Source organism: Aulonocara stuartgranti, assembly GCF_965226115.1.
Source record: "Aulonocara stuartgranti genome assembly, chromosome: 9".
In the NCBI taxonomy this organism is placed as follows: domain Eukaryota; kingdom Metazoa; phylum Chordata; class Actinopteri; order Cichliformes; family Cichlidae; genus Aulonocara; species Aulonocara stuartgranti.
Window position 1 is genome coordinate 31581633 of NC_138960.1, and position 17512 is coordinate 31599144.

Below are 17512 nucleotides of genomic sequence, written 5' to 3' on the forward strand. Positions count from 1 at the left end.
GACATACAAGGCAAATAAGAGTAACAATATACAGTACAATGAAATAAGAAGGATGAATAAATAAAGGATAGAAAAGAAAAAAAGGGGGGGGATATGTGACAGACTTCATAACAACTTTGTACTTGAAAGTTGTGACAGCTCATTCGTTAAACATTTCTGAATGAATTTCAATCAATGATAAACCTTTTTTATTGGAAGTTAATTTAAGAGAGTTTAAGTAATATTCAATTTCAATCAAAAACAAATTAAATGATGGGGTTGAGTTTTGAAATTTACATTTATGTATGTGGAATTTCTCTAATAAGATGGAGCGGCCGAAGAGTGAACTGTCAAAAGTACTGAATATGACGTCACTTATTTATGTGCGAATGTTTAATAAGTAAAGTCAGTCATATATCCACAAACACAACAAGCTGAAAGTCAGTGATTATATATACACACATATATATACACTGAACAAAAATATAAACGCAACACTTTTGTTTTTGCTCCCATTCCCCATAGGATGGACGTAGAGACCTAAAATTCATCCCAGATACACAATATAACCATCCCTCCCAAACAGTGGTCACAAATCAGTCCAAATGTGTGGTAGTGGGCACATCTGCCATATTGAGATAATCCATCCCACCTCACAGGTGTGCCACATCAGGATGCTGATCTGACATCATGAGTAGTGCACAGGTGTACCTCAGACTGCCCACAACAAAAGGCCACCCTGGAATGTGCAGTTTTGTCTCACAGCAAAATGCCACAGATGCCACAAGCAATGAGGGAGCGTGCAATTGGCATGCTGACAGCAGGAATGTCAACCAGATCTGTCGCCCGTGCATTGAATGTTCATTTCTCAACCATAAGCCGTCTCCACAGGCGTTTCAGAGAATATGGCAGCACATCCAACCGGCCTCACAACCGCAGACCTCGTGTAACCACACCAGCCCAGGACCTCCACATCCAGCAGGTTCACCTCCAAGATCGTCTGAGACCAGCCACCCAGACAGCTGCTGGAACAATTGGTTTGCACAACCAAACAATTTCTGCACAAACTGTCAGAAACCGTCTCAGGGACGCTCAACTGCATGCCCGTCGTCCTCATCGGGGTCTTGACCTGACTCCAGCTCGTCGCCGTAACAGACTTGTGTGGGCAAATGCTCACATTCGATGGCGTCTGGCACGTTGGAGAGGTGTGCGCTTCACGGATGAATCATGGTTCACATTGTTCAGGGCAGATGGCAGCTGAGAATGTCCCAGTTCTTGCATGGCCAGCATACTCACCGGACATGTCACCCATTGAGCATGTTCGGGATGTGCTTGACCGGCGTATACGACAGCGTGTACCAGTTCCCACGAATATCCAACAACCTCACACAGCCATTGAAGTGGAGTGGACCAACATTCCACAGGCCACAATTGACAATCTGATAGACTCCATGCGACGATGTGTTGCACTGCATGAGGCAAATGGTGGTCACACCAGATACTGACCGGTTCTGGGTCCCCAGACCCCCAATAGCGCAAAAAACTGCACATTCCAGGGTGGCCTTTTGTTGTGGGCAGTCTGAGGTACACCTGTGCACTACTCATGATGTCAGATCAGCATCCTGATGTGGCACACCTGTGAGGTGGGATGGATTATCTCAATATAGCAGATGTGCCCACTACCACACATTTGGACTGATTTGTGACCACTGTTTGGGAGGGATGGTTATATTGTGTATCTGGAATGAATTTTAGGTCTCTACGTCCATCCCATGGGGAATGGGAGCAAAAACAAAAGTGTTGCGTTTATATTTTTGTTCAGTGTATATATATATATATATACCGTATTTTCACGACCATAAGACGCACTGTGCTAAAAGGCGCAGTCTCAGTTATGTGTGCCGTTACTGTATTTAACACACACATAAGGCGCACTGGATCATAGGGCGCATACAAGTACCGTATGCGTATTTAAAAATAAAGCGGGAGCAAACCTGAGTTCGGTACTCACATTTTTATTACCAGTAATCATCATCATCAACAACACACAAGCATACAAGTGTGCGTATTTAAAAATAAAGCAGGAGCAAAACAAAGTTTGGTACTCACATTTTTATCATCAATCAAACCCATCGAAGTCCTCATCCTCTGTGTCTGAATTGAACAGCTGCGCTAAATCTCCATCAAACATTCCAGGTTCACTTTCTTCACTGTCAGAGTCACTTTCCGTGCCGTGCGGCTCCTCGGAAATGATGCCGGCTTTTGCGAAAGCTCGAACAACAGTGCCAGCAGACATGTTAGCCCAAGCATCTACAATCCATTCGCAAATTGTGGCGTAACTCGCCCGGCGCTGCCTTCCACTCTTTGTGCCAAGCACAACAGTAAAAGAAGACTTTTCATACCCCGTTGTGCGTATCGCTACCGTGCTGGTCCCCTTCTCCACAGTGTGACTCACTGGGATGTCAAAAGTGAGCGGGACCTCGTCCATGTTAGTGATGTGGCTGGGCTGGATGTGTTTGCTGCAATAGGAGCGGAAGATGGCCAGCTTTTCCTTATAATCCGCTGGAAGTTGCTGCGCTACCGTAGTCCTGGTCCGGATGGAAAAATGGCACCATTTCATAAAAAGTGAAAGTGAAACTGCTTTTAGCTGAATGGTGACCGTCGAAACGCTTCTCCCGCTCGTTCTTTGCTCGATGATCCACCGCTCGAGTCTTTCCTCCAACTCGGCCACACTTCACCCTTTAGCGTTCTCATGGTGTTCTCTACTACGTCCTCATTACAACACACAGGGCGCACTGCGCTATAGGGCGCGCCGTACTTTTTGAAGAAAATCTAAGACTTTTAAGTGCGCCTTATGGTCGTGAAAATACGGTACATATATATACATACACATATATATACATACATGCTGTATCATCCATGTGCTCTCTGGGGCAAAAAAGTATTTAGTCAGCCACCGATTGTGCAAGTTCCCCCACCTAAAATGATGACAGAGGTCAGTAATTTGCACCAGAGGTACACTTCAACTGTGAGAGACAGAATGTGAAAAAAAAATCCATGAATCCACATGGTAGGATTTGTAAAGAATTTATTCGTAAATCAGGGTGGAAAATAAGTATTTGGTCAATAACAAAAATACAACTCAACACTTTGTAACATAACCTTTGTTGGCAATAACAGAGGTCAAACGTTTACTATAGGTCTTTACCAGGTTTGCACACACAGTAGCTGGTATTTTGGCCCATTCCTCCATGCAGATCTTCTCGAGAGCAGTGATGTTTGCAACACGGACTTTCAACTCCCGCCACAGATTTTCTATGGGGTTGAGGTCTGGAGACTGGCTAGGCCACTCCAGGACTTTCAAATGCTTCTTACGGAGCCACTCCTTTGTTGCCCGGGCGGTGTGTTTTGGATCATTGTCATGTTGGAAGACCCAGCCTCGTTTCATCTTCAAAGTTCTCACTGATGGAAGGAGGTTTTGGCTCAAAATCTCACGATACATGGCCCCATTCATTCTGTCCTTAACACGGATCAGTCGTCCTGTCCCCTTGGCAGAAAAACAGCCCCATAGCATGATGTTTCCACCCCCATGCTTCACAGTAGGTATGGTGTTCTTGGGATGCAACTCAGTATTCTTCTTCCTCCAAACACGACGAGTTGAGTTTATACCAAAAAGTTCTACTTTGGTTTCATCTGACCACATGACATTCTCCCAATCCTCTGCTGTATCATCCATGTGCTCTCTGGCAAACTTCAGACGGGCCTGGACATGCACTGGCTTCAGCAGCGGAACACGTCTGGCACTGCGGGATTTGATTCCCTGCCGTTGTAGTGTGTTACTGATGGTGACCTTTGTTACTTTGGTCCCAGCTCTCTGCAGGTCATTCACCAGGTCCCCCCGTGTGGTTCTGGGATCTTTGCTCACCGTTCTCATGATCATTTTGACCCCACGGGATGAGATCTTGCGTGGAGCCCCAGATCGAGGGAGATTATCAGTGGTCTTGTATGTCTTCCATTTTCTGATGATTGCTCCCACAGTTGATTTTTTCACACCAAGCTGCTTGCCTATTGTAGATTCACTCTTCCCAGTCTGGTGCAGGTCTACAATAATTTTCCTGGTGTCCTTCGAAAGCTCTTTGGTCTTGGCCATGGCGGAGTTTGGAGTCTGACTGTTTGAGGCTGTGGACAGGTGTCTTTTATACAGATGATGAGTTCAAACAGGTGCCATTCATACAGGTAACGAGTGGGGGACAGAAAAGCTTCTTACAGAAGACGTTACAGGTCTGTGAGAGCCAGAGATTTTCCTTGTTTGAGGTGACCAAATACTTATTTTCCACCCTAATTTACAAATAAATTCTTTACAAATCCTACAATGTGGATTCATGGAATTTTTTTTCACATTCTGTCTCTCACAGTTGAAGTGTACCTCTGGTGCAAATTACTGACCTCTGTCATCATTTTAAGTGGGGGAACTTGCACAATCGGTGGCTGACTAAATACTTTTTTGCCCTACTGTATTATGTGGTAAGCCTTGTATGACTGCAGACGAGTCAGAACACTTACAATCTTTGTAACACCAGCTAGATAAGGTGTAGTTGATTAAGGCCTAAAGCCAAGTGGATTGAGCATGGGGGAAAAAATAAATTTTATTTCTATAGTCTAGAGATGAAAGATTTGTTATTTAATGGCTTTTTGGATTGTTTAAAAAATGAAGAACTATCCCCAACAATGAAAACAGGATTAATAACCTTATTGCCCAAACCAAACAAAAATTTACAAGTGCTACACAATTGGAGACCCATAACACTTTTATGTAATGATTACAAATTATTAGCCTTAGTATATGCAAATAGGATTAAGAGCATCTTAAACAAATTAATTGATGAGTGCCAATCAGCGTTTATTAAAGGAAGGCAGATTCATAATAGCATAAGATTAATATTAGATATGATTGACTACCGATCCGTTATTAATTCAGAAAGTTTAATATTATTTATTGACTGTTTTTTTTTTTAAAGCATTTGATTCAATAGACCATAATTTTTAATTTAGATCTTTAGAACTTTTTGGATTTGGAAACAAATTTTGCAAAGTGATCAAACTGTTCTACAAGCAGATTTATAGTTATGTTTCGCTCAATCCAGGCATAACACCTAGGATAGACGTATTCCGTGGAATTCGACGGGGTTGCCCAATTTCTCCAAAATTATTTATTCTTTGCACTCAATTAATGGCTTACCTCATTGTGAACCATTCAGACATCGAAGGAATAAATATTTTTGATATTGAACTTGTTAGAGGATTTTTAAGTTTTATTGTCATGAAATGCAACTGAGTTGTACTGATAAGTGTTTACTATTTCTGCTTATGCAAACGTCTTTCTATCATGAACTCTCTGAACAGTCACATCACAACACCACAATGAGTTGTGAAAACAAGCTGTTATTGTTAGATTAAGTTCCAGAAACTGAATGTAATTAAAAAATTTTTCTAAAGCTTCAGGCTTGTGTCTGAATCTAAAGAAGTGTGAACTTTTGCCACTTTATGATTGTTTGGAAAATAGCATGAGGACGATTCCAGTGAAAAATAAAGTCAAATATCTAGGCATTTATTTAAACAAAGACATCAACACTAGAGAATCAAAAAACCTAAAAGACAAAATTGATGGTATGTCCAAAACACTAAATCATTGGTTAACAAGAGATATTACAATTTTTTCTTTTTTTTTCTTTTTTTTGTCCCATTTGGATCTTTAGCCATCAGAATTGTTGTCTTAAGGCCAAGAAAGATGCCAAGCGGATTTATTTTACCAAGTGGATCATCATGGCCTTGCCATATTGGTCCATTTGATTGACCTTTATTATAATTATGTATTTATTTTAATTTCGGTTGCTACAAACAGGACAGGCATGACTGGGGGATAGGACAGGGAGAAAGAGTGAAAGAAAGAGAGGGAGAGAAAGAAAACCAAAGGGGAGAAGAGACGGTGAGAAAGGGGGAAGAAAGAAAGAAAAACAAGCCAGAGGCCCCAGAGTACGAGGACCCGAGGAGGACCACCAAAAGGGGGGGGAACCGTGCCACCCTCCTGGGAAGAGCCGAGTAGAGTCCCAAACGAGAGGTCACCCAGCAGCTACGGAGCAGAGGCCAGAGGGGGTTGCAGTGGCGTGCCCGCGAGCTCTGCCGGCAGCCAGCTGTGCCAGAGAGGACCGAGCTTCAGGCCCAGAGGCCAGAGGACTGAGGGCACCCCACCCCCCGGTAGGAGCCCAGCCGGGCCACAGGCGCCAGGCTCCGCCAATCGGCCACCAGGAGTGAGCCGGTACATACATGAGCGCCCAGCCCCAGTCGACAAGAACCACCAACATCTGAGGGCATCATCCACCGGCAAGGAGTGTGGTGAGGGGAGATAGGCCTCCGTCCTTTAGAGGGCCCGAGATGTACCCAGAGAGGTTGAGTCTAAGACCCAACCTGACATATAGACACAGACGAACAGGCGCACGCGGACACAAACATGCATTCCTACCCCATATACACAACCAAATACTCGGCACTCACCCAACGTGTAGACAGACACAAGTAGACACTGCACAGACAGTCACACTCCCCAAACATACTCTATATCCCAGGTCCAGGTGCCCCCAGAGGGGCAAGCCGCACCTAGACCCAGGAGATGTTACCCTTGTCTCTGGGGTGGAGGCAAGCGGACCACCTCCTTATCTGCAGTAGCAGGGAGGGCCCGCATCCCAGACCCCAATCTGACGGCCAGCACCTCCTCCCAGCCCCCCAGCCCTGATGGCTAACAGAAGCGGGGTGAGTGAAGACCCCAAAACCTCCCTACGCCCGCTCATATGTAGTGTTGCTGTGTGCTGTTCTAAAGTGCCTTTAAAACACAGGAGAGCACATCCCGGACCCACCCAGGGGCAGCCAGGCTACCAGGCCAGTAACCAACGTCCACCAGCACAGACCCTGCCCCATCTCCGCTGTACGCAGCCACAAGAAAAACACCATCTAAGAGCCACCAGAGCCCCTAACCAGGTCATGGCCACATCCCCCGGGTTAGGCCCTCCAGGGAAAACGTCCCTAGGGACTCCCCAGACGTCCTAAGGCCGTCCCTACCCCCATATCAACTACAATAGCGAAGGCAGGACCAAACCATGACACCCCACCCCCACTAGGTGATGGAGCCCAAAGGGATTGATCAAATGTGATGGCAGAGGCTGTATCAAGACGAATGTGATCTATTAGAGGGTTTTTATATTGGTTACAATTAAGATTATTTTAATTTTTCCAGTTAATGAGGACCATTTTCTTTGCAATGCATAGGGCCGTAAAAACAACGTGTTTATTTCTGCAGTGACCTCATCCAAGTTGCCCAGCAAGCACACTAAAGGGGAGGCTGGAATGTTACATTTCAGACACTTTGATAAGTCTTCACATATCTCACGCCAAAACTTCTGAACTGGTGGACAGAACCAAAGAGCGTGGATGTACAGGGAGTGCAGAATTATTAGGCAAATGAGTATTTTGTCCACATCATCCTCTTCATGCATGTTGTCTTACTCCAAGCTGTATAGGCTCGAAAGCCTACTACCAATTAAGCATATTATGTGATGTGCATCTCAGTGCAAGTGCAAGCAGTTGTTGGAAGGCGTATAGCCCATCTTGAACATCCTATGACCAGTATAGTGCACTCTGTGTAATATTTTGTATTGTATTAATTGCAAACTGGGATTTCTGATCCATTGAAAGGTTTTTAAGCATATCTGAGACCAAAAATTTGGGTCTAAGCTGATTGATAAATCTGCTTCCCATTTTGCAATAGCAAGGGATATTGATTCATCTATTTTAGAAAGTGTTCTGTATATTTTAGACAATAATTTGGGGGGTTTTAGACTAAAAAAATTGTACCACACTTGGTGGTGTTTGTAATTCAGCTTCACTGGGATTAAATTTCTTTTTTACTATGGGTTTAATTTGTTGATAATCCAAAAATCGTTTCTTGTTGATCCCATATTTTGTCTGTCAAACGAAATGAAGTCTGTTCCTTCCAATATATGTTCCAAGTATTTAATTCCTTTGCAACTCCAATCTGGAAAGTTTATCATATTATTGTTTTGTAATATGTCCGGATTGTTCCAGATAGGTGTACGTTTGCATGGGATTAATGAAGACTCTGTCATTTTTAGAAACTCCCACCATGCTGTCAGAGAAGAGCTGATGCTGACGCTTTTGAAGCATTCATGTCGTTGGATGTTTGAGATTTCTAGGTTATTACAGTGTTCTACATCTATCCAAGGTTCATCTAAGAGGGTGTGTTTAAACCATCTAGAGATGAACTGAAGCCTGTTGGCTAAAAACTAGTGATTAAAGTTAGGCAGATCTAATCCTCCTTTATCCTTGGTCTTTTTCAGTGTTTTTAAGCTGATACGTGGGGGTTTATCTTTCCAAAGGAATTTAGAAATATACGAGTCTAGAGATCTGAACCAATCTTGTGATGGCTTATTTGGGATCATTGAAAATAAATAGTTTATTTTTGGCAAGACCATCATTTTTATAGCAGCGACCCTTCCCATGAGTAATATGGGTAAAGATTTCCATCTAGCCAGATTGCCTTCTACTGTCTTTAAAAGTGGGATGTGGTTTAATTTAGTTAATTCTGAAAGCTTAGGAGAGACATTAATACCTAAATATTTTATATTTCCAGATTGCAGTGGGGAAGGAGAGGAATTATGGAAGGAGCAATTAATCGGAAGAACTGTAGATTTTGACCAGTTAATTGAATAATCTGAGACACTTGAGGAAGAATTTATTAATGCAATTACCCCAGAGAGATTGGTTTGTGAATTTTGGAGAAAAAGTAACACATCATCTGCATAAAGGCTGATTTTATGTTCTACATTCTTACATTTTCTGCCCTAAATTGTTGTAGCCTGTCTAATTGCTGCTGCTAGTGGCTCAATAAAAATAGCAAACAGTGAAGGGGAGAGTGGGCATCCCTGCCTGGTGCCCCTCAGGAGACAGAAGCTGGAGGATGTTTGGTCATTTGTTCTGACACAAGCTGTTGGGGAATTATATAATATTTTTAACCAGTTTATGAAAGAGGATCCAAACCCAAATTTGTGTAAAGTTGCAAATAGAAATTTCCAGTTAACTCTGTCAAATGCTTTTTCTGCATCTAAAGAAAATATTACGGTTTCAATGTTTTTACTGCATGAGTAGTCTATTAAATTAAGTAATCTACGTGTATTTGTTGATGAGTGCCTACCTTTTATAAAACCAGTTTGGTCAGGATGAATTAAAAGGGGGGTTATTTTCTCTAATCTTTTTGAGAGAGCTTTGCAGATTATTTTAAGGTCTACATTAATAAGGGATATTGGACGATAGCTTGAAGGAAATACAGGGTCTTTGCCTGGTTTTAGTAAGAGACTGATATTTGCAGAGTTCATATTTGGTGGTAGTCTACCATTTTCTTTGATTTCCTGCAACATCTTGTGAAAAACTGGTGCCAGAATCGTCCAGAATTCTTTGTAAAAATCTGTTGAAAAGCCGTCTGGACCTGGAGCCTTATTATTGGGCATACTTATCAGAGCTTCCTGGAGTTCACCTGGTGTCAGTGGCGAGTCCAGTGCCATTGTTTGGGTGTCTAATAATTTTGGAAGAGTTATGTTGTCGAGAACTTGATCAATTTCATTTTTAGATGGGTTTATTTGTGGTGTATATAAAGTTTCATAGAAATCCCTAAAAAATTTGTTTATTTTTTTAAGATCATATATTGTATTCCCAGATAAATCTTTAACGGCACATATAGTGTTTTTTTCTTTATTGATTTTTAACTGGTTAGCAAGAAATTGTCCGGATTTGTTACCGTGTTCATAATTTTGCAGGCGAAGTCTTTGTACTAAGAATTTAGTCTTTTTATTAATAATTTCATTTAATTCTAGTTTTGTCTTGCGTATTTTGTTTAATATTTCTTGATCTTGGTGTGACACATAGGCTTTTTCTAAGAATTTGATGTTTTTTTCTAGTTCCTGAATATTTTTGTTTTCTTCTTTCTTCTTATGTGATGAGAAAGAGATTGTTTTACCTCTCATCACGGCTTTCCCTGCTTCCCAGAGGACAGATGCTGATGTTCCAGGTATGTCATTAAAGCCTAAATATAGAGTCCACTCCTTTTTAAAGTATTTGATAAACTCTTTGTCTTTGAGCAGTGATGTATTAAATCTCCAGTTTTTACTTGGCGTAGTATTATTCATCTGTATTAGTGTTAAAGATACAGGACCATGATCACTGACAGCTATAGGACGAATCTCAGTGTCTGAAATGTTACTCAGCAGTGAGCTGCTGACTAGAAAATAATCCAGACGAGAGTAGGAGTGATGGACATGTGAGAAGAAAGAATATTCCTTACTGTTGGGGTGAAGGGAGCGCCATGCATCACAAAGACCAAAGTCGCTCATATACTGTTTGATTATATTTGTGGACTGCCAATTACGCTGAGTTCCTGCTGTATTGAGCCTATCCATGTCTTCATTTAGTCCCAGGTTGAGGTCTCCCCCAAGAACAAGTGTGCAATCTAGGTGTTCGGAGAGTGTACTAAAAAAAAAAACGTGGAAGAATGAGGGGTTATCAACATTTGGACCATATATACTTACAATACCTAGCTTTTGGTTAAGTATAGATAGTTTGACGATTAGGAATCTGCCCTCTGGATCTATAACTGTATCGAGTACTGTGAAATTAATATTTTTATGCATTAGAATTGCTGCTCCCCTTTGTCTAGAATTATAACAGGCTGAGAACAGATTAGGAAACTCAGGCGTTTTAAGTTTATTCAAACCTGGGACAGGCATGTGGGTCTCTTGTAATAAAAAAACGTCTGCCTGTAATTTTTTAAGTTGGTTAAGTATTTTTAACCTTTTTTCCCTAGAGCCAGCTCCATGCACATTACATGTGACAAATCTTAGCGTGCCCATAGTTGTGTGTTTGTGGCTAATGATGTACGCTGTGTGTCTCGCTTAGACGGGTGAGGAAAATGGAAAGACATAATTTTTTTGTAAATAAAGAGAAGAAAATGCGCGGCGAGAAGCTCCATAGGTCTGACTATGTGTGTGCATAATAACTAAAATGAGCAAATGTGTGCGTGTGTCATATATCTGTGTGCGCTGTGTGGCTGTTGTAAATGTGTTGCCTTTAAACGCATGTGTGTGCGTGATCGTGCAGAGTGAGCATGTAGAAATAGACAGTGTTGTTTGTGGATGGATAGGGAAACAGGTGATCGACATAGTGATAGAAAAGAGAAGCAAATAAACCAAAGAGCAAGAGAGAGAGAGGGAAAAAGAGATAGAAACGGAAACATTCCAATTAAGGCATTGGCGGAGAGTGACGTTATACTAAATTAGCAAGCTGATATTACATAGTTAAGCAAAAGTTAATACAAGAGAGTGTGAGTGAAGAGAATAGTGCAGCGGATTCTTATTTGGTGTGCAGTCAATACAGCCATGGAGTGGTGCCGGGGTCGCGGTAGAGTTGTCCGTCCACGTAGAGCCGGTCCACGGCGATGACAGCCCGGGAGCCTTTCTGGATAAAACTACGTCGGACTGGGAAGAGGACCCTGCGTCGTTCCAGGATCTCTCTGGGGAACTGATCGTTCATGCTGAAATCCGTTCCTCACAATTTTTGGACGCAATCTATTATCCAAATCAGAGGGTGTCTCAAAGATGGTTTATCCAGCTTACTCATTATACATTACCCCGAAAAGTATTAAAAAGATTAACTCTATAATCTATCAATTCATTTGGCGCAATAAAACACATTACATTAAAAAATCACAACTCGTCAAAGATTACGCTAAAGGTGGTATAAAGACAATTGATTTTCAATTAATGGTTGGAGTATTTAAAATAAACTGGATAAAAGCCTTCCTCTTGAAACCTTACTCCATATGGTTCCATATCCCAAAAAATTATTTCAAAAAGGTGGGAGGGTTGGATTTTCTCCTGAAATGTGATTTTGATATATTGAAGTTGCCTGTGAAACTGTCAGAATATCATAAGCAGGTCTTGTCTTATTGGAAGAAGGTTTTTGCCCATAACTTTTCACCACATTGCTCCACCTTGTGGAATAACAGGACCATTACAATTAATAGGAAGTCATTGTTCATTAAAGAGTGGTATGAAAAAAACATTATCTTTATAACAGATTTACTTGATGAAAAGGGACAGTTTCTCTCAGTGGGTGTTTTTAATGCAAAGTTTAACATTCAGTGTTCCCTTAGAGAATATGACAAGGTTTGTAAGGCGATCCCCTTACCTCTGTTGAGTTTGATACAAGGCTATTTATATTACTCTAAGGGACAAATTAGTTTACCTTCTCTACAGCTAAATCAGATTCCTTTGACTGATAAAAACTGTAATAATAAAACCATAAACAAAATATTTAAAAATGAATTATTTCACGATTTTAACAGTAACACAAAATTAAAAGGGAGTAACGTTAAAATAACGAACAAATATACACATGTTTTAAGTTGGCCTATCCCCCCCAAAGTCAAAGAAATGCAATTTAAAATAATTAATGGATATTACCCAGCAGCTGAAATGCTTAGAAAAAGGTTTGGGTTTGAGGTAGAGCCATGTGGATTTTGTTCACAAAATGTGGAAAGTATTGATCATTTGTTTTTTTCCTGCTCAGTAACAACTGACTTTTGGCAAGATCTAGTAGACTGGTTGAGTATAAGAATAGATGGGATGACCCCACTGACTCTAACACAAGTTTTATATAATAATGGTGATCCATCTAAGGAACTGTCCATGCTACACAAGGTGGTGATAATTATGGGCAAATACCACATACACAAATGCAAATGGCAAAGTAAAAGACCTTCCCTAACTGTATTGAAAATTGAATTAAAATCTTTTTTGTCATCTTTAGAATTACTGAGGGATTCATGTAAAGAGGCTGCTTTGATATGCGACAATGGGACTCAATCTCTATCCTTTTAATGATTGTGTTTTTGGTGTACTAAGTAAGCCACATGTATGTTAAAGTGTTCGCAGAAAGGAAACTGTTATATGTCATAAAAATGGCCTTCATATATTTATGTATATGTATATATGTGGGTTTTTTTTTTCCTATTTCGTTTGGTTTCTTATTCAACCTTTTCAAGATGTTGTTGCACTAATTTTGTCTCCCAACGAGAGATTGTAATATGTGCATAAATTTAATTAAAGTATGAAAAAAAAAAACACGTGTAGATTCATCAGCCAGATGAAGTGTTTACTGACAATTGACAGTGATAGCGCACATCATCATCACTATTCCAGCAATCCTCTCCTCACAGACAAGCATAAACACACTCGACTATCGCTAAATCAGATTTAACACACGTTTGTAATGACGATAATTCAGTTTATAATAGGGTTTATTCGCACGGTCAGCAGGTGGCGGTATCCTCGTACACTGGGGAGTAAACTGCCATTAAACGAACAAAAGAAGAAGAAAACATCTGCACATGCGCGGTACGGATCGGGTAGACCCGATTTGTACGGTCAGACTTTACACATGCGCAGTAAGGATCGGAGAGTCCTGATCCGTAACGTTCTTTTTATTTTTCGTTTTTGTCTACATTGTACTGAAATGCTTCATTATTGCAAACATTTTAAGATATACTTGTTATTCTTAACATCTTAACAGATACTCTGACCCATAACTATCGAAAAACGCTACGACCGGAAGTAGAAACCTTTTGCGCATGCGGGGTACCGATCGGGTTTCCGGTACGGATCGGGTTTTTTGTTTTTTGTTTTTGTTTTTTAAATTAAACTTTATTTACAAACAACAGTTTAACATACAAGGCACCATCATTAATCCGATTATGTTACATCCTCGGTTGAGCATTATAGCAAAACAAACAAACAAACAAAACGAACAAAAAAAACCCAAAAACAACAACAATAAGCACAAAGTTAAAAGAGTTAGCACAAAAATAAAGAACAGTCATTGAAGGATTCGAACCAAAGGCAAAAACTAACGTGCAAAAAAAGGGCAGTCGTGATTATAAAATAGGGAGTTTTTTGTTTTTTTTAACATAGGTTAAACTCTTTAAATAAAACAACAAGTTTATGGGCTTTCTTGTTATTCACAAGTTTCAGCGATTTAGCCCAGAGTCTAAAGTCATTCAGCCATCTGTTTATACATGGTTTAGCTTTAAAGTATCTGCATTTGTGAATAAAAATTTTTCCCATTAACAAAATCGTCCTAATCAACAGGTCAAAATCTGCATTCTCAGCAAGTATTCCAAATTTTATTACTGTCACCGTCAAATGTGGTAACTGAATTCTCCTGGACTGTAGCCAGCTCCACATGTCAGTCCAGAAGGAGTGCACTGATTCACAGTTGAAAAACAAGTGATCCAGACTTTCAATATCATTTTCACAAAATGTGCAGGCGTTCACATCTAAATTAAATTTCCGTCTTAAGAATTCATTGGTTGGATAAACCTCATTAATGATTTTAAAGTGAACGGTACGAATCGGGTAGTGACAGTGACAACTCAGACGGAGCTACCGTTTCTTCCTAAGCGAGTAAAAGAGTGAATTTGGATGATAAAACAAACTAAACCACCGTTTGGATCGATATCTGCATCGATCTGCCCACCCTTGTCTCCTGGATCGTAGCTGAGATCAGCGTGAACCACGTGGGTCTCTGCTCCCTGATCTGTTTCCTGTGTTTGGAAAGAGTTGCAGCTTCATCGCGGAGTTTCTCTCGGTTTGTGGGCTCATCTAAAGGTAAGCACCGAGCTAACTTTACTGTGAGTTCAGTTCATGTTGAGTTTAGCTCCTGAATGAGGTCTTCTGCTGCTCTCCTCGGTGTCTGTTCACAGTTTATTGTGAACACGTTGAGAGAAGAGTGAGAGAATGTTTGGAGAAAAACACCAACTAATCATTAGCTCAGCATGCTGGGAGAAGTTGGAGCAGAAAAGTCTTTTCATTGTCCCTGCAGCTGTTTTTCTGCCTGCACCAAACCTCTACAGCCTCATTTCTATTTGAAGTGATAACAGGAAATGGATGAGAGCGATCTGCTGCAGTATCAGGGTCACAATAAACTTTATTGTCCAGCTGCTGTGGATGAACACATGAGAGGAAGTGAACTCCTACAAAGTCTCATTTTAATGAGTGTGGCTGCTGTAAAGTGATGCACAGGAAGATGTTAACAAAAACTAATGAAACAGAGATGAAAGTAAACAGTGTTCATATTTGAAAGCACAGAGAATAAAAATATATTGTGGTGGTGTTAATTTCTCCCAATTCTTTCGATCTTTGGGCTGAAGGAAGGACAATACTCGGTGTATAAATGCTCAATCAACAATTACTTTATTACATACAGTTCAACACCTTTGAGCACAAACCATCCGGATGGGGAGACATGCATGCAGAGGGTCACAGCAAATCTCCAACTGGTGGAGGGTTACTCAAGCTCTTATAGCCTCTAGTGGCCCCCACCAAGTCGTAAAAGCCTAAACATTCACATTCTTTCTCTCTCTCAGTGAGTTATGACCTGTTTATCTGCTTCCAACAAGGGGTGAAGCTCCTGTGGAATGTGCTTTGTGCTCTCTGCACAAGGTATTCTCTTCTTAACTCAGCAGTATGAAATGTCATGAGACAGTGTAGCTCATTCACAGTAAATCAACAGTATAGGATAATACAAACCTATCTGATAAATCTAGTGATTCTCACATTCTTTTTAATTCAGCAGTATAATGCAAACTAGAACTACAGCTACATACTAATTATACTCTCTATAATAAGAAGTATGATGCTGCTTACAGCAGTATAATGATTCACTCATTTCGATTACAGGCATAGGATAACATATGATAGAATAATAATCTCACAGTGGTTAATGTGCAGCTCTTGGTGATTTGGGAGAATCATGTTTTTAATCATGTTGTGGATTGAATGTTGGGTTTTGTTTTATTTTGTCTACAGAAGTTTTTCCCACCTGTGATCGTTCAGATTGATTTGTTGGGTTGACTTGAATCATGTGAAGGTTTAAAGCTGCACTTCCCCCAAAAAGAATAAAGTATAATCGTGAAGAATGTAAAAATGTCTTCCTGTGTCAAACACAGCTGCAGTCAAAGCAGGAAGGAAAGCACTGAAACCGCTGATCAAAGCTCATTAATCAAAGACTGCTGATCAATGGCCATGAGTACCATTCACAGAGAGTGAGTCACTGCAATCACAGCATTTGATCAATGAGCTTTAATTAGTGGTTTTTGGGGAATGGTGGAGGTGGTGGGACTGGGGGGCTGAAGGTGTGGAAAGTGTGGGGTGGGGGAGTAACAGGTCTGTCCCTGTTTGTGGAAACCACAGGAGGAGCTGTTCAGGCTGTTGCTGGGTGTGAATTGTTGATGGAGTCTTTAAACTTGTAGTTGCTGTTTTCCAGACTGAAGCAGAGTCGTTAGCTGAAAACTGGTTTTAGAGGTTCATTCAGGACACCTTCTCAGGCTCTTACAGCCTTACCTGTATCATAACAAAGCGTATAAACCCCAATCCACCTTTAACATGGTCCTTCTCCCAAACCTTCAAATAGGACTTTCTGGCCCTGTCATAGTAAAGGGCTGCTTAGAATATTAGAGCCAATGTCACAAAGTTCCTCCTGAAGTATAAGTGAGTGAGAGAGTTTCCTCACTTTGCAGCACAACACGTCTCACAAGATTTCTACAAGCAATCAGAGTGAAATTTGTACTTTGTGTTGTCAGATGAACATATGAGACACTTTGACTCTTCAGTGCAGTGTGGAGCCTAACAAAGATCTGTTTTGTGTCCCAGCTGATCAGCAGGAGGAGAAGAGTCTGACGGAGCAGCAGAGGAACATTTTCAGCCATCTGGACTCAGCTGAGTCACTACAGAGGAAACAATGAGCTCAACACAGGAGGTGAGGAAAATATCACAGTTTCACCAAATAATCAGTCACGTCTAAAACTCTCATCCTCCCAACCTGTTATATGACTGTGTTGTATATTATGTTGTTTTTTACAGACCACAGCACATGTTAAAATAAGGAAGGTTTATTCATCAACATTATTAATAATCAAATGGACATTTGTCAGAGTTTTACCCCTGATACTGCTGGATAAACAGAAACTCACTCAGGAACGAGGTCACACAGAGCTCAAGTTTTCACTCGCGAGGGGGAAGCAGTTGTCTCCAACCCACTTCAACTTGCTTTCCCCCTGCAGGTTGTTTTTATTGGTTACACACATGAATATTCATAAAGCTTGTTGCTGTATTACCTATGAGAAACTACTATAACTGGTTACAAAGTGATTGTGCTGTGCAAGCGTGATTATACATTGTGTGTGGTTATATGATGAGAGTGCAGCTCTCCCAGATTGTTGTTGGTAGAATCTGTTCTTCTCAAGGCTGCTTGTTCCCCTTATCAATGTCATGCATGTAGTCATATGCGTAGGTTACCTAGATAGCAAACAGAAGCATTCTAGCTTTCTAAATGGCATTGTGTAGCTTTTTAAAGGGCA

The 17512-nt window shown here is 40.8% G+C and overlaps 1 protein-coding gene across 4 annotated transcripts in view; it reads left to right on the plus strand.

Moving 5' to 3' along the window:
- Nucleotides 1-14513: 14513 nt before the first annotated feature.
- The window catches only part of LOC309713793 (uncharacterized protein), a 54398-nt gene continuing 51399 nt past the window's right edge, over nt 14514-17512 (plus strand). For 3 of the 4 annotated variants that reach the window (XR_014278683.1, XR_014278684.1, XM_082545649.1), the window contains exon 1: nt 16300-16911. Coding sequence is in view for 2 of the 4 variants with exons in the window: in XM_082545649.1 (XP_082401775.1) it covers nt 16894-16911 (18 nt within the window). In the remaining 2 variants the exon portion in view is untranslated. Of the gene's footprint in view, nt 14763-16299; nt 16912-17512 lie in introns of those variants that run through there. The other variant, XM_082545647.1, reaches the window with a different exon arrangement.